We start from the raw sequence: 24,907 nt of genomic DNA, 5'->3' as shown, positions 1-24,907 counted from the left end.
TCGGAATCGCTGCTTCCGGTGAAACGGTAGTGTTTGTGATGTTTTAAAGTCCAATCTGGCTAGTTTGAAGCTTGTTTTGAGTGACGAAAGAATCGTACATTTTCCAAAGGGTCAATTTTCTTTTCATCGAAAAAAAATATGGTGATAAGCAGTGCTGCTAGTTATTTGTAATATATGATGAGCTTCATCTTCTCCTCTCCATTATGCAACTAAATTTCATGGTATAGTAAATTGTCCTAAAAGATCAGTTTCAAAGTGTTTATTTGCAATCTACTTAGTTCACCACATTACTTTCATTCCTTTATTTGCTACTTGAAGTAAATTGTACATACCGCTTACGCAACAATATTTTTCGGAAGAAAACTAGCAGCGCTGGTTCTTTCTTACTGGTGGCTGATTCTAATGTGGAGGGCCTATCGAATGTGGAGCCACGAAAATTCTTACAATGTCCTGTTTAATTCATTTGTGGCTAGCTGTAAAAGATTGGAAAATCCTCTGTTTAACATCAGCTGTTCAGTGCTAAATTGTGCATATTTCAACCCGTGCTATTAAAATTAGATTATTTCCTAATCAAGAAAAATATTTGCAGTCTCGGTGGTGCAAAAAGAGTGTGGAAAAGGAAGTGAAAAGGTGAACCATCTCTGAAGCGCAGAGTGAAACAGTATAGAGCAGTAAAGATCGGAAAAGTTCCTTAATCTTTAGAAAGGTGAAATCGATTGTGCGTGTCTCCCTTCGGTGTGCAACATTGAAGTTGACTGTTCCTTTCGGTGGTGGTTAAAAAGTTATCGATCAGCGTAGTTGAAGCTGGCAAACGACTCGAGCGCTGCTGGGGGTGGCCCAGAGAGGCCACCACAGCGAGGGGAGCAAGCGCAACAACAGGAACAGCCAAATAACAATCAGGAAGCTGCTAGTGGTGCTGGTAGTGGTGGTGGCGGTGGCAGCGGCGGCGGTAGGGCCAACAATCAGAATGGTTCCGGACCCGATGCGGTTATCTGTGGTCCACAAGAATGGAATAATGGCCCCAGCGGCAACAATAACAGTAACAACAACGGAAATAGCAGCAGCAACAACAACAATGCTCAGAATCAGAACGCAAACGTGAACAACAATGAGGAATGTGACCGGTTCAGTTTCGAAGATTCCGACCGCTTCGAGGAGGACTCCTTGTGCAGCTGGAGCTCCGAACCGGAAAGCGTTTGCAACAATTGGCGCGGCTGGAAGAAACCAGCGGGAACGCTGAACACCTTCGGTGCCAACGGAAATCGGAAGGCTTCCGATGGAGGCAAGTATTATATATCTACTGATGCATGCCTTTTACCTAGTAAAACTATCCTATTTAAACAGTTTAAAAAAAAGTAATTTGACGATCTATATGGGAGGAAATTAATCATTTGTAAATTCTTTGCGGTATAAAAACGATAGCATTTAACTCCTGATGTTTTTCCAATGAATCGGTGTTATTCTAGTTTGTTTTCCAACCTCTGAGTTAACTTTAATCGTTTTAATTAAATTTTACTACGTATTTAAGTGGTAACTGGGCAAAATGGAGTTTAAATAGTTTTTATCGTGATTTTTAAGAGTGATTCGTCTGCACAAAACGGGACTATCGATTCCTTGCATATTTTTACATCTTGTAGGACTCCAAAAATCGCTATTACGAGTTTATGTTTTTCATTGTGCAATGCCCGGTAGAATCGTGGGAAATGTGAAAAAAAGATGGACTATATTTAAATTTTATTTCAAAATGGACGCAACTATTTGGCAGCCCTACGATAAAACAACCTTGACGTGGTGTAGAGCTTTTAATCTAATCAGTAAATGAACAGCGGTCACGTTTAATTCTGAATGTGGGTATATGTCAAAATACTTTTGTGATTTCAAGCGGAACTCGGGGTAAAAATTTACCAAATGTGGTAGTTGCGTTGCTCAAAAAGTGCTTCTATTCCGTTTGAGAATAAGGCCAGTACGGGGATCTCTGATAATTAATAGATGAATATTTATGGGTCTCTTATCCCTATTTATCATAGCTGTCACAAATATCTCCGAAAAATGTCGGATTGATTGGGTCGGCCGGGCTGGCTTAGGGTTAGTGAAGGGATGGCAGCGGGAGACCCGCCGAAGGGCAATGATATTATATTCAGAATAATAATAATATCTCGGTCGGGTTTTGGGGTTTGGCGACGGATTCCCGTTATAAATACTACAAATTAGCTCTTTGGTTTCGAGCGTAGGTAGGTTGGTGCGACTCTATGTTCTAAAACTTCTGTCGACTACCGCAAACGCGGCGCTCAATTTACTTTGTAGACTTATCTTGAAACAGTGCACCAGGGGGATCAAAGATGAAATTTGTTCCATGGATCGAGCCCTGATAAGTTGATATGATAGCCCCTAACCGTCTTCCTAGTGGTTCATTTGTTGGTGTTTGTTTTGGAACATTGACGGTGGGTGCGCGATTGAGGGCAACCGGTGTTAGGCGGGACTGACGAGATCACATCATCACTTTTTCACATTTTACAACTCGAGCAGTACAAAATTTTCAGAGCAAAGCACATTTGCACATTTTCCTCCCATCGTCATTATCATCATCATCATAAACATCATCATTATCATTATATTTAAAATATTACATTCCGGCCGTTGGCAGAGAGATCTCAGAGGCAGTTCGTGGATTCCGTGCAAGGCCGGAACGTCGCACCCGTCGGGCATAGGCTGGTCGGCTATGCTTGGGGCTCTACCTGTGTTTTAGGGGGCGTCAATGCCTGTCTCGTCAGGTAGAACCAGCGTTTGAGGTTTCCCTGATACTCTATAATGATAACAACACAAAAGGACCCGGCATAGAATTCTACACGCTATTAAGCGACCAGCTAGATAATCCGAACAAAAGGACAAAAAGAAATTGTTCAGAAAAATACAGTCTGATTGATAAAGTTGCTATCGTCGAAAAGCTCCGGACGTTTTCTAAAGCCGATGGTAAGCAGCACACTGTTCTGTGGAAATGTCTCTGGCAGTAGCTAAACATCTTGTAAAGAGTAAGCAACAGTAAGCAGGAAGATTGTGTAATTGTTGGGATTGTCAATATCCCATTCAAACAACTCCAAAATAGGAATACGCAAAAATATACTAAGCATTTACAATGTTAAAATGTCGCTGTGACAAATTTGTGCATGACAAGACCTAGTAGTGAGAACCTTTTGAACCATGTTGTATGTTCTGAGTGTTTGCAATCGACTGTAATGAATGCCACTTACTATTAATTCAGATGAGAGTGACCATTGTTTGACCGTGACCGTGCGAGTAATAGAAAAAATGTTGTGGTTAGTGCCAAGCTAAATGAGCTTTTACTGGTTATCTAGCTGACTTGGAACAGAGCACATACGTAAATAGGTTGAAATTCGTTATGAGTATGTATCAGCAGTTGAAAGAAAAATTTTCGGGGAAAGTTGTAATCTTCATTACAACGATTATCTGGAACAGGTCCGTCTCCTCCAGTGATCTCTTGGCGTAATGGGCCGAGGCCAGGTTCGGCCAAAGGACCTTATACTCGTCGGCGGGATACCTCTTGATGAATGCAGGAACTTTTGGTAGACACTTCTTACGGTATGTCTCCTTGTTCACCGCAAGCCTTGAAGGAAAAAACAGCGGCGTGAACATTCCTTTCTCATTTCATATTATTTTTATTTGCTCATCTATCTGGACAGGCAGAGGCCCGCATATGAATTGGATGGGGAAAAGCCTTTTTACGATGATCTAACATAGACTATTTTCAAAGAGGTATAAAAGCCCCATCATATTTTGATCATTTGCAATAAGCGATTACATAGTTTAAAGTCATTTCTAAATCACAAGTTATACATAACTTGTAAACTAATCGATCTTCTTGATCTTTAAAACCAACACTGGTCATGGAAAAGTCATGGAATCTATCTATTGGTCATGGAAAAGTCAAAGTATACATACCTAACGTTTATTGAAAAAATCACACATAGCCCTTATGATTAGTTCGTTCTGACGACATTCAGTGGGCTGGCATTGCAATCTTTGAAATTCATTTATTTATGTATTTGTGCTAGTCCTCGCAATTTCGTACAGGCAGCTCTTAGTAAGTACTTATTCTAAGTTTAAAAGTGATCGGAGTTAAGTCAGACCGAACCTAGTGACAAAACTTTGCTTTTGAGAAAAACGGGTTCAAAATTTGCTGCTCTGTATGGTTGACAGCTATCAATCGTTCAAAATCATCTCATAACTGACTGGCTGTTTGCAACGTTTATGTAGTCTTATTAGAGTAAAATGTAGCTCAGAAAATTCTTGATCGTTTGCTGTCATTAGCTCATTTTTTTAAATTTTGCGACTTGGTCCGGTCTGATTTAACACCGACCAAGTATTCTAAGTAACTTAAAAGCTATAATTGTCAGATACAGTATTAAATACACTAAAATCTCTTTTTACGTCCATTCATTTCACGTGATTTCGTTTTACGTCCACTTTTTTACGTCCAAAACTTGAATTAACGTCCTCTCGTTTTACGTCCAAAATTTGAATTACCGTCCTCTTTTTTACGACCGATTTTTTAACGTCCCCCCAATAGTGGACATAAACGAGATTGTGTACATCCATCCATTGGATCATTTTGAGTAAATTGAATACGGTGCAATCGAAGAAGAAAATCGAACATGCCGTGGTGGTACGTTAAATCGGACTCGACCTAACAGCTCAGTGACGCTGCATTCCTTCGATTCGCTTGATTTGGACAGCGTAGTAGGGTGCCTATATGCGGGAAGTGCGTAGGAGTATCAAGGATAGTGCGTACAACCACACAATACAGAGCTTACAGAACAATAAATATTGGTAAACTGCTGGGTATTCCTTTTTGCCAGTATATGAAGCCCAGTCTAGCGTACGTTTTAGCAGTAGTAGCTGTAACGTGCTTCATGAAACACAGTTTGGTGTCCAGAAGAATGCCTAAATCTTTCACGGAATCGATTCGGGTAGTACTGACTGAATCCGTTTGGATTCCGTTTGGAATCCGAATGGAAAGGGTTTGGTTCCATTAACACGTAGGACTGCAACGCGTCTACCATGTCAACCATGCAGGAAATTTCAATTTTTTAGTTTCACTGCTGCCATCAAATGCCACAAAAGCTTTGCAAAATCGACCTAAACGCCCTCAATTTGCTGACGTTGTTCAAGCGCACTCAGTGAAGAAACATATGCCCTTCGAACGTTTTTTCACGAATCCATGCTACCATTCCGATCATGATGAACCGTCGGGTAAAGTGAATCGTGGATTCGTGGATCAGGCTTTCTAATATCTTCGGCAATTAACACAGAATCAAAATACTGCAGTAGTTCATAACATCGTGAGTACTACCTGCTTTATGGACAGATGTGATGGTAGCAGTCTTCCACACATTCGGGAAAGTTCCTTCCGGCATGGATTAATTAAAAATAATCCTTGCAGTAATCGCGAGATTCCCATGATCTCAGGTTTCTGGACGCCTTGTCGCCTCTGTAATCTATAGTCTGTAGTGAAGATATGGGTGCCATCGATCCGGCCATATTAGGATTCAGTAACGTCTTGACTGATTACTTCAATCCTGTTTGACCAAACAGCTGTGCGTGGACTCCAAACAGCAGCTGGGGCTTCCAGTATGGAATGAACAAGGGGAAAATGAAATGCTCGTTAACAACTTGAATCAGTAAATCCTTTAGCAACTCTAATAATAAGTTCCAAATTTCTATTCATCTATGCCATGATAAGGAAATAATGTTCTTTAAAAGTCACTTGAGTGTCTAAGAGTACGCTAAATCTCCAACTACCGTTTTTTTCCATGTGTGGACTCATTACTGCGACCAGTATTCCTTCCTTCAAAGCTTGATCTACTTTACCCACTTATTCGTCGCTGCTAGTACTATCCCATACTATAGCCGTCCCTGGCGAGGACTTATTCGTACCTCTGACCAGTACACTTAAACTATAGGAGGGACATTTTCACTGTCAAGAGGCTTCAGAGGGTAAATATAGAATTCAGCATGAAGGAAGGGTAAATGGAGGGGCCTGAGAATAAACCCATGCTAAAGTCACTTGACATCGAATGGCTTGATTCTACTAAGATTCGAACCCACGACCACTCGCTTGTCAAAGCAGACTCGGTAACCTTGCGGCTACGGAGCCCCCCTCAACTACCGTTACTCTGTTGAGTACCTCTTCAGATATAGTGCATGAACCTAATAATGCAATGTGAAGTGAATTGTGCAAAATTCGTCGTCGATTTGCCTAGAAAAAATCTATGCTGGTTCGTTCAGATGTTCACTTTAGCCTCTCCTAATAATACGTTGCCCAGTAATATTATAAAAAGCGTGGAACCCGCGCAGAGGGAATTATTTTTCCTATATTTTGCTTGTCACGCTTTGTTGGGGGGCCTCGTCGATTAGTATAATTGCGAAGTGCTGCTACTCTCAGTTGCTGTGATTCTTGCAAATGACCGTTTGATAAAGCAGGTTTAGGTCGGGGGCGATGTGTAACAAGAAACATCCTGAATTGCTGGATTAGAATTTTTATAAATCGTTCCAGTCAACGGATACTTGAAACACAGAAAAATCTGTCACTGAGAAATTGAACTCGGTTACATCCAAAATATCTACAAAAAATACTTGTTGGGGACATGTTAGCGATATTATAAGCAGCGGATCTTGCCTGTCGATATCATTTAGCGGCTCATGTGCTTCAATACAAATACATCTTGCTGATCGTCAGCTACAGAAGGTTACTACCTTCTTCGGGTGCTTGGCCTGGTCCAAGGTGCGAAACGATGAGACCACCTTGCCGTCCGTCTTCTTCTTAAGTTTCTGGTGCACTGTACCGTCGCGCAGCACCATCGGGCTTCTGCTCGACGCTCTCGCCTTTCACCTATTTCCGGTGGACACGAAGTGCCTCACGATGTGTAACTTCTTCGCTCCGGGGTGGAGCTGGCAATACGAGCATGGCTGCTGCAACCCTGCTAGCACAGTTGTTACAAAGTAGTTGTGGTAACCGGATTATGACTATTTTCAGTCGTAATTCGGTTGCTTTAACTAAATGGACCTAATGTGTGCTACTTGGGAAATCGACGGATATCGCTGATCTGTACAAGACACGATCGTTACAATTGGTGATGAATGGGTGGATTCACCATTAAGTGACGGGCTAATCACATGAAAAATCGCCGAAATCAGTCCTTTTTTCTAATGCATACCTACGGCTACGATATGGCGAAACAATTGCTAATACTTTAAATGAGGAATTTTTGTACGGTGGGATACCAGCTAGTCTCGACGATATGGTAAATTTGCTGTCAAATTTGCTGGTCTGAGTCCATTACATAACTCGATTTCTTTACGATCTGCTGCTGAGCAAGAAATCGTCATTTTGATAGAGGATCTTGATTCCTTCAAAAGCTACGGTTTGGATAAAATTTCTACATATCTTTAGTCAAGACGCATCACAATGTCTTCTGTGTTTTGTTATGAGATGTTTTTGATCATTCGATAGCCACGGGTAATTTTATACATTTTATATAATTATACATTATACATTATAGTTGCGAAAGCTTTTCCTTGCTATGAGAGGGGCGATGCAACGCAAGTCAGTAATTGTAGACCAATATCCATTTTATCAGTACTGAGCAAACACTCGAGAAACTTTTGGTAAGTTTTTCAAAGGTCATGGTGTTTTATATAGGTATCATTTTGTTACGTATCAAAATCTAATTTTGTTACGTAAGCTTGAGTACAATGGAGTTCGAGTAATTTGGAGCCCTCCTTTTCTTGATCTATGTAAATGACCTTCACTTCAATTCAATTCACCTTCAATTGGGTTGCGCAGAACATCACATCTCTTTGCTGAAGGTACATCTCTGTTATGTGCATCTGCCGACTCGAATCAAATCATTCAACAAATGAAGGATGACATGGAGAAACTGCAGATTTACTTTACCGAGAATTTGTTATCTTCAGCATACCCAAACAAAGTACACGATTTTTATAATATTTTAGCATTTGATGCAGATGTTCCTTGGTACAGTCACATTAACAAGCTCCAGTCCAGTCATGGTGAATGACCCTTTGGGTTAAAACCACTCTAAAAAAACTCCAGTCCGAAATCAGTTCAACTTGCAGTCTGCTTTATGAAGTTTCTAACTACCTGTCAATGAAACAGAATATGGGCGAGATTGGTGCAGGTTCAGAAAATTCGATTATTTTTAAATGAATGTAAATAGCGCTCTAAATCATACTCGAAATATCAAACCTAAGCTTTCATTAATTTGATTTAAAAGAAACCAAATGCATATTTTTTCGTGAGCCAAGTGAAAAAGGAATCGTAGTTACAGTCTTAAAACAAAGATATTTTGTGATAGATATTACAAAAAACTCTTGGAAAATATTTCTAGTAAAATTTAACCAATTTACTTTGTTTTTTTTCGCCACAGAGGTAACAACCCTGACCGAACTAGCGGCTCGCTGTGTCGCCTCGTATATTCCGTTCGAGCTGGTGGAACATGTCTACCCGCCCGTACCGGAGCAACTGCAGCTGCGGATTGCTTTCTGGAGCTTTCCGGACAACGAAGAAGACATTCGGTTATACTCCTGCTTGGCCAACAGTTCGGCCGACGAGTTCCATCGGGGTGAGCAGCTGTTTAAGAACCGTGCCGTCAAGGATCCGCTGCAGATTGGATTCCATCTGTCGGCAACGGTGGTCGTAACGCAGCCTCGTAACCAATTCAACGTGGCAGTAACATTCGACAGGAGGAGAATTTCTTCCTGCAGCTGCACCTGCGTACCGGCGGCATACTGGTGCTCACACGTAGTCGCTGTGTGTCTCCATAGAATTCATTGCGTAAGTTTCTTAGAAATTTTTTTTTAAACTGCGCTTCAATGACAATATTCGGTTTTCGTTTACTTACAGCCTACGAAGGTTAGCCTGCGCGCACCGGTATCGGAGTCATTGTCTAGGTTGCAGCGAGATCAGCTGCAGAAATTTGCTCAGTATCTCATAAGCGAACTTTCTCAGCAGATCCTGCCGATCGCACAGCGCTTACTTGACGAGTTGCTCAGTTCACAGCCGACTACCATCAATACCGTATGTGGTGCCCCGGATCCGACGGCCGGTGCTTCGGTAAACGACCAAACCAACTGGTATCTGGACGATAAGACGTTGCACGACAACATCAAGAAGATATTGATCAAGTTCTGCTTACCCACGCCCATGGTGTTCAGCGATGTAAATTATCTGACTAATTCTGCTCCACCGGCCGCTGCCGAATGGAGCTCATTGCTACGTCCCCTGCGGGGAAGAGAACCGGAGGGTATGTGGAATCTGCTGTCTATAGTGCGTGAAATGTACCGGCGCTGCGACCGAAATGCGGTACGGTTGCTGGAGGTTATCACAGAGGAAGTGATGGCGTGCGATCAAATTTTGGTTTGGTGGTTCAACATCAAGCTGGCCCTACTGGTGGGATCCAATGGCCATGGTGGGGGCAAACACAGTAATACCCATTCCAATTCGAATGCTACTCAACATGCGTGTGCTTCGCTTTGTGACGAGATCGTCGTTTTGTGGAGATTGGCTTCTCTCAATCCAGGACTGGCACCCGACGAACGGGATATGCTTCATGCCCAGTTTACGTCGTGGCATTTGAAGATACTGGATCGGGTTGCGAAAAATATGGTAGCATCCTCTTCGCACAGTAGCAAGCAGCAGCAAAATTTGCGGAATGATGCCGAACTGTTTGCAGGGTTTAAGCCGGCAATCGAGGCCTGCTATTTGGACTGGGAGGATTATCCGATTGAGGGTATAACGCACACACAGGATACGAATCCGATGTATCACTGTCCGTTCACTTGCTTCAAGCAGAACAGTGAATCGAAAGCTGAATCCTGTCCGGGGTTGGTGAATTCGAGCCAGGCGATACTGCAAAACAACGTGAAGCAGTTCCAGCAGATGCCACACCATCATCACCATCATTTTAGCCATCATCATCATGGCGGCCACGGACAGGGAGCGCATCATAGCGGCGGTACAGCTGTTACGTCGACTTCGTCCAGTTCGGGTGTCGGTGGTGGCGGTGTTTCCGTAGGAAGTGGAGCGCAAGTTGGTGGTGGTTCTAGTAGTAATGGAATGTCGGTTATACCTGGTGGTAATACCGGTAGTTCCAGCGGCGGGGCGAAGTCCCATCATAGGCGTGACTATCGTCACCGGGATCGTTGCTACGGATCGAGTAACAGCAGTAGTGACAGTGTTCCGGATCGTTTTAAGGAGGCCGCAGCTGGCGGTTCCCTTAAAATGGACCACCATTTGTCGGCAGTTGTGACGGCTACTGCAAACAGCAGCAACACTGGAGGCGGTGGAAACCGATCCAGTGTGAGCAGTGAAGGTTTTTGCGAAAACGACGACGACGTCAATGTGGTTGATGATTTGCCGGCGGTTGCCGGTGCTGTTGTGGCTAGCAAAAAGGACGAAAGTATTAGCGATTCTTCGAATAGCTCTTCGTCCAGTATGGAAGACAGCGCGGCCAAATCGCAAAATGAACCATCGGACAGTAGCGATGCCAATAGCATTCTTAACGACATGAATAATTACGAAATTTCGGGCAACATAAAGTTGTTTGAAATTTACAACCAAGACCCGTTGCCGGGAACTTCTAGTTCAACGTGTACGTCATCTCCCTCCACGGCCACCACCGCAACCAAAATCGTTCCAACCGAGCTGGCCAACCGGACAAGTCCCAACAGGCAAACAAGTGAAAATTCGACGAACAAACAATATTCTGTCGTAAAGGACGTTTCCTCTGAATCGGAACGGAACCTGCGACGGCTATCGAAAGACGAAAGCTTGTCCAGTTCGGATAGTGCCCAGAATATGGACGAATACAATATGTACTATTACGATTCGAAACAAGCACAAGCACAGCAGCAGCAAGAACAACAACAGCGACAACGTCAACCGCAGGAAACGAAACAGCAGCAACCGCCGCAGCAAGTGTTTTCCAATCTGAAACCAACGGAAGATGCTTGGGACATTTTGTTCGCCCGTGCCGAAGGTCTGCACGCGCACGGACACGGTCGGGAAGCTTGCATATTAGGTGTTCGACTGGCCGAAGAGATGCTGGCGAATCCGCCAAACCTAATGATCGAGCTCCCACCACCGCCAAAGAAAAAAGGCAAGAAACACAACATTAATCCGATTTCCCATCAGCTGAGCGTGCTTGCGTCAGCTACGCTGGCCAAGTGTGCATTCCTGTGTACGGTTCTAGCGGAAAATTCCGAACATTATCATCTGGCTTTTCGGGTGTGTTTGTATGGACTGGAAATGTCACGACCGCCGGCGAGTACGAAGCCATTGGAGGTGAAACTAGCGAATCAGGAATCTGACCTATTGGCACTGCTGAAGCGCATTCCGTTGGGTCATGCCGAGTTGAAAATTATTCGCGACAGAGCCGAAGCTCTTCGGGATGGAACGCTGAAATCACGAGGCGAAGCGCTGCTGCCCATTATGCTGGCAAGTTTCATATTCGATGCATTGGTGATGCCCAGCATCGTTGGAAAAGAAAACCGCATGAAGGTGATGAGTCAATCGTTCCGATTGCCAACCGATGAAAATCTAGGTTTTGAAGCAGCGGTGGCTGCACTGGGGTTGAAGGCTAATGTTTCCGAAGCAGAACATCCGCTGCTTTGCGAGGGAACCCGCCGTCAGCGGGGAGATCTGGCACTGACTCTGCTCTCGTATTACAAAGACGAACCACGCAAAATATGCCGCGTTATGGAGAAGTTACTGGATCGCGAAATACATTCGTTGATCAAAACACCCCTGCTGCCGTCGTACTATTCAAACAATCCGCCAACCCGCAGCCAGACTTCGCAACTGCGAATGGAAGAATACGAATCGAGCAGCCAACAGCAGCAACTGTACAGTGGAGAGCTCCAGCAGCAGCAGGCCCACCACCCTGGATTACCTCAACAACAACAGAATGATTTTATGGTGAATAGCCGTCCCCAAAGCAGCACCAGTGCCGAAATGGAAATGGGAATGAATGCACTCAGTTTAGGTCAGGCGCAATCGATGCCAGCAGGGCCAGCTCCGCCTGGCGGACCTGGCGGAAATGCGCAACCGATCATGCCCGGTGGCGGACCACCAAACAACGCGGTTGCTGGACCCGTATCGACAACGACTACGCGCTCCAAAGATTCGCGATACAAAGGCAAACGAGCTTATCCATCAATTCCGAACCAACCGTCGGAAGCTAGTGCACACTTTATGTTTGAGTTGGCCAAAAATGTTCTCACCAAGGCCGGTGGAACCTCGTCGACTTCTCTGTTCACCCAAGCATCAACAAGCCAAAACCATCAAGGACCGCACCGGGGGTTGCATATGTGTGCTTTCCAGCTCGGGCTCTATGCGCTTGGCCTGCACAATTGCGTCAGTCCAAACTGGCTGTCGAGGACCTACTCGTCGCACGTGTCCTGGATTATAGGCCAAGCAATGGACATAGGAGCACCGGCGATATCTTTCCTGATAGACACATGGGAAGGACACTTGACGCCACCAGAAGCCGCAGGAATGGCCGATCGTGCTTCCTCCCGCGGGTGGGACAGTAACATGGTCAATCCCGCAGCTGAGCTGGCTCTGTCGGTATTACCTCATGCAGCTGCACTGAATCCGAACGAAATACAACGTGCCATCCTACAATGCAAAGAACAAAGCGACAGAATGCTGGAACGAGCCTGTTTGACGGTGGAAAACGCTGCAAAGGGAGGAGGTGTATATCCGGAAGTACTTTTCCAGGTCGCTCGCTACTGGTACGAGCTATATCTGCGAAACACACCGGGCGGTGAAATGGAACTAAATGAGCAGCATGAATATTTCAGCGTAAATCTCATGTCGCTGATGGATTCCAGCGAAATTCAACAGGCTCAACCTCCGCCCCCGGCAAATCCATCGGTTGTGGTAAGCGCGACACCGCCTCAACCTTATCAGCAAACCGTTACGACTCTTGCTCCCATTGGGCTGGCCCCATACGGACCGTACAGTTTCCCCTGTCAAGGAATCTACCACCAGAACATTCCCTACCATGCCAATCAGATGCAGATGTATATATCCACTCCCCCGCAGTTCCAATATCCTCCGCCGCCGCCACACAACAATCCACCCCAGCAACAGCCGGGTGGATACCAGCCGCCTCTGAATGGTGGCTATCAACCGATGCAGCCGCATCCGCCAGTAGTTCCTCCGCAAGGTTACAATCCCCAGCAGTATCCAGGTCAGGTACCCGTACAAGTTCCACCTCCGCCACCAAACCAACAGCAGCAACTACAGCAGAACATGCAATACTACGGTGGCCCCCAGGGAGTTCCCATGCAGCAACAGCCACCTCCACCACAACCGCAACAACCTCCTCCACATCCCCGGCCTCAGCCAGGTCACGGCGCATATCCGCCGTACGCCGCCGTTCCACCCGCTACTCCTCCTGTTCGCCCTCCCAGACATCCGCACCAATTCACCCCTACTCAGCTGCGCTATCTGATAGCGGCCTACAATGCCGGTATGTTAGCACTGGAAACCCTAGCGCGTCGAGTGCACGACGATCGACCACAGGCTAAGTATGCCCGCAATCCACCCTACGGCGAGGACGTAAAATGGCTGCTACGCATCTCCAAACGCCTCGGAACGCAGTATCTGCATCAGTTCTGCGTGTGCGCCGTCAACTCGATCGTTTCACCCTTCGTACTGCACGAGGTGGCCATCGAGTCGGCGCACTATCTGTCGCGGAACAATCCCGGCCTAGTTATGCAGCATTTGCGCACACCGCTGGCTCCCCTAATGCAGAAGTGTCAACAAATGTGAGTGACCGTTTTGCGCTTGTGATAGAATCAAGAAGATTTTCAATTGGATGATTTCATTTGCAGGTACATACAGTGCATCCATCAAAAACTGTATCACCTGACGGTAGCTGATTACGAGGAGTTCACCAGCACCATACTGTCGGCAAGGAATGCTTTCCAAATCACCCCGGAAGGAACAGCCCAGTTCAAGGATTGGTTGCAATCGATCAAACGGTGTGTGCGGTGTTCATTTTCTAGCTTCTATAATTGTCGCTTTGCTTACTTGTCTTTTTTTACTTATGTTTAGGTCGAAATCATGCAAAAAGGAACTTTGGACCCAAATCAACGCAGCTCTCAATTCCAAATGACAACGACTAGATTCGATCGGTTCCGAACTGAACAACATTTCTTCGGCTACCGGCCACGTTTCCCATTCCTCTATGGCAGCTACACCAACAGCGCCCGTAGCTGCGAGTTCGACAACATCACCGACCCTATCTTCATCGGTGGCTTTATCTTCTTCTGGCCCGTCATCGAGACATCAAGCGGCCTCCGGTGCAGCGATGGTTACCATAACTAACCGAGCGGCTCCGGAAGATGGAACTACTGTCAAACTGTCCGCAGTAGCTTCCTCCACAAGCGCATCGTCATCATCCTCATCGACAACCGTTCCTGTTTTACCCGCGTCGGCTTCGGCAGCGATTTCGGTCGCAGCTGTGGCTGCTGCCACAGGTTCGCTGGCCGGTATGAAACATCTCGGTCACAGCACCGCAGCCGGTAATCACAGGAACATCAACAACAGCAGTCTTACGTCCCAGCAGCATCAGCAGCTGCAACAGCAGCAACAATTTCACCATCAACCACCACCTTTGTCTCAATCCCTAGTTCAAGCTCCTCCTCAGCAACAGCAACAACCGAGCGCTTTACCATCTCATCCAACCTCCGGAGGCCCACCCAATTCCCATCCGCATGCTCCTCCACCAGCAGGACCTCCGCCCTCCTCCTTTCACCATCTACCGCCAGTAGGCGTCTCGTCAACTGTAGCGCCTGCTGGTGGACCCGTGGGAGCAGCTGGGCCTCCAAATTATCACCATCATCACCATCACCACCACCAGGCAGCGGCAATGCTAACGCTAGCGGTCAGTAATCCACCAACGACGCTGCCCCATCACCACCATCATCATCAGCAGAATATCAACTTAAACGTGAACCATCACGTGATCTCCGCACCAATCGTGGTGGACTTTTCCAACATGACCGTCAACTGTGTTCAGTTAGGGCAAGAAAACCAACAGCATCAGCATCCGGTCCAGCACGGCGGTACCATTCCGCCGACGATTGGTCCGAGCGGACCAACGCTACCGCCGGGCATCGGCGGAAGGCTAAAGTAGACCCGACGACGGCAGCGGCAGCAGCAGCAGCAGGACAACAGCGGCCAGCGGCCGGATGATGGTGTGCTAGGTAAAAGTTTAAAAAAAGTAGAAGCGAATTAATCTCTTTGCAGAAAATTTAGGTACATACTTTTAGTTCGATTTTATTCCAAACTAGTAGGTGAACTGCGTGAAGACGACCAATATCGCCAGTCCAGCTTGTTTTCGGGTTTTTTTGGAATGTAATGTTGGAATGCAGCACACGGCACGTGTGCGTCAAATGGTTTATTTTACAAGCATTTTTTCACGGAGTAATTTAAAAAACAACCTTTACCACAATAGATCAAATAATCTTCTACCCAAAAACAATCAATTTCCATCCATAAGATTCATGTGGAAATTGAAAGGCCCTTTTTATGCGGCACTTCGCGATCTTCCACCTCATTTTCATTTTATCATTTGTTTAGATTTTCTTGCTGGCGATATTTGTTGTCTTCAATTTAGATAAACAAAGGTTCCAATCTCTATTTAAGTAGAAAAATTATTTTAACTCTTCATATTTTAACACGAATAGATACAATGCTTCTTTTAGTAAGTTTTAATTTCGAAAATTTCATATACACAACCGCGATTTTGCCTCATCCTGATTAACAGTTTTATTCTCCTGGAAATTCGCATAACGAAGCACACGCGCAGAACATATTGAGGGCTTATATTGCGTTTAACGAGTTTGATAAATCAATTATCGAAGTCAATATGCATACGTAACAAACAGGGCACCTTTTTCAGCCGACAGCAACTTAGCAAAGCAAATCGAGTAATGTAACTATGTAAAGCAAATCTCAGGTAAGTGTAAAAAAAGCAAACATCATGCGGCCCCGCCCCAATATAATCACATTAAGGTGGCGAACTGGATGAAGCCCCTATGCAGTTGTATTGGAGTACCGTCAAAACAGCCATTAACAACGTAGCGGGTATAACGTTTTAAGGCAGTGTGGAGTCGATCGTACGCATGATTTGCCGATGAATGTCAGCAGATATTTGAAGCGAAAAAGGCAACGCGGATCAATCTATATGGGACGATATACCTACACACAAACGGAGGCAGCAAACCCAACTCTTCCAGAATAAGAAAAGGCTCTACCAGTATTAGAAGGACTGCGAAGAATTCGATGCTCAGAAATTCTATCACAAACTCAACGTGTCTGCTCTAATCTACAACACATTGCGGCTTGTATGTTTATCACATACAAAGTGCTTTTCTATGCCATTTTCTACTAGCTACTGGCTGTTACTGCCTCTAGATTCGTGGCAAGTTCTCAAGCCGATTTCATGGAAGGTCACTCTACAACACACCAAATCGTACCCATCGACTTTAATGCCATAAACCGACAAGTGCTATGGTAAATTATGGACAAAAAGTTGAAGGATCTATACCAAGATGTATGAGCGCAGGTTTATTTTTGGAAATATTTGATTCCGAAACGGGCGATCACCTGCTTGTGTAGTTGTTTTTCTTCTTTCTTCTAAACATTTTCGCAGTTTGCGTGTTTCTTATTCTGAATGTTGTTGTTTAAACTTTAATTTTCACTTTCTAGCGATTAAAAAATAATCGTTTAATAAGAATCAGCTATCAGCTTCTTTTGTAAATCAAATAGTATGCAAACCATCAAAATTCGTTCTGAAAGAGCTATAAGCGTTCAAAATCTTTTATTCTTGGCCTAAATCTAAATCTTGCATTGACACCCTAGCTACGATAAGACGTAGTCCTTCGTCAGAGCAGCTTTCTAAGAATGCAGATAATACGGTTCATAAAGCTATTATGTGGATCGACGACGCAGACCAGATTTTCATGAGCTGAACCTGCTGGCTGCTGTTCAAATCTTCTTGCTATAATCGTTATTGAGTGGGTGATTTGCTTTTTTATTAGTTTTATGCGTGACTTGTGTGTAACCGGGTTTACACTTCCTTTAAAAGCTTTCTCTACTTTACCCACTCGTTCCTCACTGCCAGGATTGTCGCCCGGTCGCGAGGATTCATTGTGTTCCTCTGACAAGCACAATCGCCTTTGTCCATGCCGGAGGATGTTCCGAGTCGTGGACCGCTCTTAGAGTACAACCGTGGCGAAACCACATTTTTTTTAATTTAGCCGTTCGCTCTGGGTCCGACACAGTCGTGAGTCGTTCCTAACCAGGAGTACAGACGGTCAATAGAATAGGAAATGACGTGCCGACGCGGGGTTGGTTGGCATGGAAACGAATGATGAACCACGAACTACTCGCACGTCTGTACGGTGAAGGCGAATTCAAAAGACGGTTAAAGCTGGACATCTAGCTAAAATGCCGAACCATCATCTTGCAAAAGGAAATCTCGGTGGTACAAGCGGAAGCCCTCTGGCGATCACAAAGTATCCATGGATCTAGAGACTAATGGCATGGAACGAATTAGATGGATTGGAAGAATTACGGTTTGCATGACTTGTTAGAAGAAGCCAGGCAATCAAGTAAGTAAGAATTCTTGTTCACTAAGGACTTCCAATTTCCATAGTAAATAAGCCATTTGCTCTGCAGCGTGTGCTTCCAATAATCAACCCTGATTTATTATTGACTATTTGTGTTCACGTAAAATCAAACTTTCATCACGATTACATACTCCCCCGTCCCCCCGCCTAAGTTAATAAAAACGAAATGCTCTACGACAGACACACTCATATATAGGAACACCGCGTGGTAAATCAAAATGAAATCTTTCGATAGGTATATCGGTTCTACTAGCAACGACTAACTGAACATGTGTGAATTATTTTTCGTTTGATCTGTGATTGTATTTTTTCGCTTATACAATTTAAGTGAATTGATAATTTTAAGTCCATCTATCGATCTATTTAGTACCGTATATAGTTTAACAACCAACAAGAACGGCAGTTTCTCTTTTCATAGAAAGAACGACCGACTACTGTGTGTTTTTTTTTCGTGAAACCTAGCGAAGAAAAAGAAGAGAAGAACGAACATACATAAACTCAAACCCACTTTTTAGGGCAGACAGAATATATCTAGAACGAATGGTTCCCAGTTCTGTCAGTATCATTCGTCATACATAATGGATAGCGTATTAGTATTTAGAAGCAAGCGCGAGAAGAGCACACATTTTAAATTCTTTATAGATGTGTAATTTTAAGTGACTCTGAATGTAGGTGTTTTGTAGTGAAAGTTTTCCGGAGCAAAATAACGACGGAACATGCAACATAATTGTATCTAAAGCTGTACCCATACACAAGATGAAAGCAGGATATTTAATATTTTTCTAGTTATTCAATTAGGAGTGCATAATAACTCGATAATACCTAGAACTCCTTAATAATTAGCTGTACGGAAGTCAGTTTTGATTCCAACGTACCGATCTCATTTGCAACAGTTGCTTCTAAGCACTTTTTTTTGTGTTTTCTACTGATAGCGAAATGTTGAGGTATAAAGACTAATAAGATTTTATCCGAATAACACTCACGAGAACATGCCGAAATATTTGAACAGTAAATCAAAGTTTGCAAATATCCTTATACTAATTACATGAGAATAACGCTAAGAAAACGATACAGAATATTGCAGAAAGTGTCTTTTAAAGAGTAGTTATACAGTGAGAATCTAATTACCCATACACTCTCTTAAATTATCATTCTACAAGACAGAAAAAAAACAAATAAACATAATCGGATTTTTGTGTTCTCTATTGTAAAGTAAAACAAAAAGCAAAACTTACCGTGTAAATAGCGTTGCGATCGAAGCAGAAAACATGATCACGTGTCTTAAAATTTAGTAGCGACATAAAAAAATAACGAAACCCCTGTTTAAAGCAAAAAAAAAACAATGTAAAATTATCAATGTGTCAAAACGTAAGGCAGTTCCAGCAGTTTTAATTCGGTTTCTTTACTAACGCACCGAAAACATTCCGCCAGGGTACCGTTTCAGTTAAAACAATTCCTTGAAAAAAAAAATTTTTTTGTTTTTTGCTGCACAGTACTTAATGCAAACGTTGCTTGGTAAGTTATCTTTTTTCCTATTATTTTTCATTTAGTTTTGATGTTCGATTTTTATCCAATGGGTCTACAGCCCAAAATGTCTTCATTATTGACGTGTTTATGGGCGATTTTAGTTTTGTTTCTGTATGCCTCTTGCGAGGCATGCCTTATTTTAATCATTTCGACTGATAAATCTTCTATAAATAAACGGTACTAAACCAACGCTCATTTTCATTGACGCACGCACATATTGTACACGCATTTAGTTGTCATTGTTCAGTTTAGCACTGGAACACTATTAAAGTCTACATAAGAGCAAAACTGAAATATACCTCTATTTAGTAAAATGTCGAAAGCAAAAGCAAAAAAATAGTAACTCTATTGTTTACATTAAGACGGTAAGATATAAGACTTCAACTCTCAACATCTTTAACATTATAGAATGATGGAAGATGGGTTTATTTGACAAACCCAACTGCTTCCACTACCTAGTGCACGAAGCTTATAAATTATAATTGCTCGAGTAGCTAAAACGCCGTAACGAATCATCCATTGCAATAAACCGTCATAAAAAAAAGAAAAACCACAGTAAATAACACAGCACTACAGCAACTGTTCAACTCAGAGCAAATATTTATTAGTAACATGGAAAAGGTCAGGACTATCTTTTGAAAAACGCTGTTACTAAACACTTTAATATACACACACTTTTACACAATACATATTCGATTCGATCTGTGACTGTACGTTTAATTGCTTTTTAACCCTACATTAGCGTTAGTTTTTGGAAATAATTCACACTGTCTCGTTGTGTTACCACAGATTTAGGTTGCGCACCTGAACTGCTTATCGAGATTTTCGTTTTGATTTATTCAAGTAAAAAAAACAGAACAATTTACACCTACACACAAATATTATTTTACACGTTTTAGAGAATGAATCAGAACATAAGTAGATTAAATAATATTTAAGAAAATACATATTTAAAAGTTCAATATATACACAGAAAAATAAAATATATATACACACATTACACATACACTTACATCTATATATTGAAAGAAAAAAAAGCAAAAAAAAAACAAATATTACAATATATATTTGAAGATGTAAGTCTGCGAGTTTTTAACATAATTATATGGAGTAATATTAAATGAACATAAACTTAACCTACAATATTAAGACATTATCGAACAGGAAATTATTGCAAAAGAAACACGAAAAAAAAGAACAAGAATTCCAACCAACGCTAATTGCGTGCGCGTAGCTTTGCTAGATAGCGCTAAGCGGGCGGTGCGGTGGTGTGGTCCGCTTAGTATCATCATGATGATAACTTTTCGCAAGCGAATCAGTTTCCTTTGTGTTCAAACGCGAATCATAAAAAGAATCACATAAACATATAACAGAGCAGAATACGTAGGCGGCGGCCCTTCCTTCTGGCTATCTGGCAAGGAATCGCAGCAATAATGTTGTGTGTGTGAATTATAGGAAAATCTAGAAAAATATAAAAAAAATGGAAAAGTGTCTCACTGGCTTTACCGATTGAAGTAGAAAATTGGGAAAAATCATTTTACTTTAAGGATCAATGTTGTTTTAAAAAAGGTATTACGATAGGTTCGACCAGATCGGCTCCGTCCTTCACCCAGACCAGGGCAGTCTCCGATCGGCTGGGAACCAAAATCCCTTTCACGCGCCCCTCATAGCGGGTCAGATCAACAGCAGCAACAGAAAGAAGAGTGCCAATGACTGAGAGACTAACGAGATAGCGAACCCGAGCTCACATGTCGGCCGTAACACCCTAACACGTAATCACGCGTCGCGAGATATGTCAAATCAGGTGTTCCCCAAGGAAGTAATATGGGGCCTTCGCTCTTCATTTTATCCTTCAACGACATAACGACACTACTTGAAGCAGGGTGAATACTTGTTTACGATGTCATTCTGCACTTGTTTCAGAACCAATGACTTAGATCGAAGAATTTTCGAATTTAGAGAGTCAACTGGAAAATTTACGCAGCGATTCCTGTTGAGAACTTGACCCCTCTTTATCGACAGACGTCGACTTCGTTATTAAAGTACAGGACAATTACGGGGCTAATGCAACAATCCTACTGACTCTATAGCAGCACCTCCCAGTGCTGCTCGAGCCAAAGATGCTGATACCTGATACCTCCCAGGCGAAAGTCGAACATACGACGACTGGCTTGTTAGGCCAGCATCGTCCCCCGAAGCTAACTGGGCAGGCTCAAAGCAATCATGGTAGTCATTAATAGAAGTTGAGGGCTAATTTCTTGTTAAATTCATTGAGACATTGTCAGATGATAGGTGGTCGGAATGGACTCCGGTTATGTACAGTGACAAACAGGGGAACTTGCTTGCGAAAGATCAATGATGGCCATACGTTGGAAACAATATTTAGATGTCTACAGAAACACAATATGATTGGGATGATGGATAAGTTATGGATCCTCCAGCTTTGGAGGAGGCAAAAAAATAGCTAGGAGGCTGTAAAACGGATAAGCAACTGAAAAGGACGGTGAACTTTTGAAAGCCGTGAGCTGTATCAGAATCTGATATACTAGATCATGCTCAACCGAGGAGGATTTGAAACTTACGAATCGGTTAGAAGGTCTCAGATGTCCAGGATCAATGGACTGGGATACAGAAATCATTCGAGCGTAACTCTCCGGTACTTTGCATATAAATATCGGTCCCGCATAGACTAGAGCCGTTACAGGAAATCGTTCTTGGCGAATAGTAGTCCGGCTTTCGAGAGGGACGCACAACAACGGCCCAAATGCTTACCTTGACCGTACAGCTTCTTGACATATCTCGAGAATTCAACATGCAGACGCACCAGTCATAGTTGATTTATTCCTTATAGGTGAGTTGTGACCTGTGAGTCAAGAAGAACTTCCAGGTTCTTGATGCAGGACACCGCCGAGATGATACTCGAAAAAGAATCGGTCGCTTCTTCTTGGAGCACGATACAATTGAACACTTACTAGCATTGAGTAGCATTCTATTTTCGTCACCATTTCCAAAAACTTTTTTTCTCAGCATTCCGATGGTGGTCTTGAAATTAAAATCTGTTCGGGGGATCATGGCGAAAACGGCGATTTTTGGATGAAATCCAACATGGCGGTCAAATCTAAGATGACCGCCAATTGTTTTTTCACTTCGTTTATAAGCCCTATCTCTCCTCTTTACAAAACGGTGTCGTTTGTAGTTTGTTTCATAGCAAATTTTGGAAATATCACAATAATTATATGAAAATTGTAAACCTTGTTACAAATAACTAATTGTTTCATTCAGTGAATGCCATTGCACACTTAATTTTATGAATGTTTCTTATAGCTTTTTTGTCAGCTTTCCCATTTAAAATAAAAATCGGTTGGGGGGATCATGGTGAAAACGGTCATTTTTTGATAACATCCAATATGGTGACCAAATGCAAGACGGTCGCTAAAAAAAATTTCTCCATTTGAAAGCCCTGTTCTTCTTCTTTACAGAATCGGGCCATTTGTCAGTTATTTCATGGCAAATTTATGAAATATCACATGATATAGATCTCATGGTTTGCTCAAAATTTAACTTTTTTTGAAACTCTTAAGCCTCTTGGCGAACGAGGGGTTTACTATTTCGAGGTATCAAAAGTGTAATTCTTATTTTTTAACCATTTTCAACCAATTAAGCGCAAAAGTTTCAATATTTGAAGACCTCGTGTCAGTAGTGGCCTCGTTTCAGCGAGAATTACTCAGTGTTTTACAGAAACATATTTGGAAAGCTTAGCATTCGTTCCCGTTTGGTCTCCGTACTTCATTGCTGAAGGTCGCGTGTTCGATCGGGTGGTAGATAGAGCATACACAGATAACGTGCAAAACTCTCTAGCTTGACTTAGTCTCAGGCTTGCACGATTGTTACTTAAGCACTATTCTGTATAACTTGTGCCATAAGTTGTCGGTGAACAGCATTTAGCACCCCACCGCTATAAGAACCAAAATCTTCCTGTTGCCTTCGATCGGCTCGGAGAATTTCGTAGCAATCTTCGAATATTTTGCAAGAGAAGATACACTCACGGAGTCAAGTCTCCGTAAGAACGATGATATCGAACAATTCGTGCCGCTGACATTCTGGTAGTGCGATTAAAAGCTCCATCCCGAGACTCGGTAGCGGATGCCCTAGTACGGCCACCTATCTATATCCAACACACTAAAAAGAGTCAAGAAAACTCTACTCGGAACATTCGGTATGGACAATGGCGACGAAATAAGGACAGGGTATGTAAAACTTGGCACCTGGGACTGCAGATCACTAAATTTCGTTTGTGGTGACAAGGTACTCCTCTATCAGTTAGAACCCCGAAAGCTCGGCCTTGTAGCACTGCAGGAGATCTGTCGCAAAGGCGAGAATGTTTGAAGGATCCGTGGTGACGAAGCCCAATTTTTGAAAAGCGGTGAAGCGACCAACGAGCTGGGAACGTGCTTCGTAGTAATGGGCAAAATGCAGGAACGCGTAATGGACTGGAAAGCGATCATCAAGAGGATTTGCATTTTGAGGATAAAAGCAATTTCTTCAACTACACCATCATAAACGTGCATTGTCCACATGAAGGTAGACCCGACGACGAGAAGGAAGCGTTCTATGCACAGCTGAAGGCAGCGAACGAGAGCTATTCGCCACGGGGCATCAAGATCGTCGTGAACACCCAATTCGGTAGGCAATGCATAGACCGGTAATCGGGCCCTATTGCCGGCACACTGATACGAATACTTGGCAGTGTCCCGATGCTTGGTGATCAAAAGCACTTTCTTTCTTCCACTTTGATATCCACAAAGCCACCTGGAGCTCACCTGGCGAACGACCCTTGAACCAAATCGACCATATTCTCATTAAGGGCTGATTTTTCTCGAACATCATCAACGTGTGCTTCCTATCTCTGTGGAGTTACAAGCTTCGACCCTCGAACACGGGTGGAGTATGATACGCTCGGGCGTCCACGAGGCCGCAACCGCGGTGCTAGGTGAGGAAACCTCGAGCCCACGAAATGATTGATTTGAAGGGAATGCCAACCCACGATAGGGAGAAAAAAAAGAGCTTGGGAAAACTATCTAAGCATATCCACGAGAGAAAATTTGGCCAAGTATCGACGAGCGCGGGATGAGTTGACCACGATCCTGAGGAAGAAAAAACACCAGCAGGACAGAGCTCGTGAGGAGCTGGAACCATCATAACGCGCGAACGACACGCGCTAGTTTTACGAGAAAGTGAACCAAACTCGCAAGGGCTACACACCTAAACCTGACATGTGAGCGGACTACAGAGGGTATGTAATCACAAAGGAGCGAGAGCTAATCGACTGGTGGAAGCACTTTTTCGATAAGCATCTCAACGGCGATATAACAGAAGGAGACGCAACGCAAGTTAACCTAGGAGTGCCTACAAACGACAACAGTGTGCCGGCTTCCGATCTCGAAGAGATCCAGCGAGAAATTGGTCAGCTGACGAATAATAGAGCCGCCGGAAAGAACTGACACCCGCCAGAACTCTACAAAAATGGCTAAGAACCGCTGGCAATGGCACTCGATTTCAAGGATTTGAGAGGAGGATAAACTACTGGAGGAGTGTGTAGTCTGTCCAATCTACAAAAAGGGCGATCATTACGTTG

At 43.5% G+C, this 24,907-nt stretch overlaps 2 protein-coding genes across 2 annotated transcripts; both read left to right on the top strand.

The window, feature by feature from the left end:
- Positions 1-814: 814 nt before the first annotated feature.
- On the top strand, positions 815-14,273 carry LOC128735291 (zinc finger SWIM domain-containing protein 8 homolog). Its single transcript, XM_053829810.1, has 5 exons — positions 815-1,282; positions 8,466-8,872; positions 8,942-13,872; positions 13,939-14,088; positions 14,162-14,273. The coding sequence occupies exons 3-5, from the start codon at positions 9,242-9,244 to the stop codon at positions 14,220-14,222; spliced, it is 4,842 nt and encodes a 1,613-aa protein (XP_053685785.1). The 5' UTR covers positions 815-1,282; positions 8,466-8,872; positions 8,942-9,241; the 3' UTR covers positions 14,223-14,273.
- Positions 14,274-14,294: 21 nt separating this feature from the next.
- Positions 14,295-15,245, top strand: LOC128746259 (pair-rule protein odd-paired-like). Its single transcript, XM_053843307.1, has one exon. It carries the CDS (start codon positions 14,295-14,297, stop codon positions 15,243-15,245), a length of 951 nt encoding a protein of 316 aa, XP_053699282.1.
- The last annotated feature ends 9,662 nt before the right edge of the window (positions 15,246-24,907 follow it).

This window comes from Sabethes cyaneus, chromosome 1 (assembly GCF_943734655.1).
Source record: "Sabethes cyaneus chromosome 1, idSabCyanKW18_F2, whole genome shotgun sequence".
NCBI classification, from domain to species: domain Eukaryota; kingdom Metazoa; phylum Arthropoda; class Insecta; order Diptera; family Culicidae; genus Sabethes; species Sabethes cyaneus.
Note: the sequence above shows the minus strand (reverse complement) of the source record. Positions and strands in the feature narration are given on the sequence as shown.

What these genes read in the sequence shown, in the direction of transcription:
- LOC128735291 (XM_053829810.1), top strand. Translation starts at nt 9,242, where the DNA reads ATGGTGTTCAGCGATGTAAATTATCTGACTAATTCTGCTCCACCGGCC. An exon ending in ATGCAGAAGTGTCAACAAAT is followed by an intron (nt 13,873 to 13,938) that starts GTGAGTGACCGT and finishes TTTCATTTGCAG; the next exon opens with GTACATACAGTGCATCCATC. An exon ending in TGGTTGCAATCGATCAAACG is followed by an intron (nt 14,089 to 14,161) that starts GTGTGTGCGGTG and finishes ACTTATGTTTAG; the next exon opens with GTCGAAATCATGCAAAAAGG.
- LOC128746259 (XM_053843307.1), top strand. Translation starts at nt 14,295, where the DNA reads ATGGCAGCTACACCAACAGCGCCCGTAGCTGCGAGTTCGACAACATCA.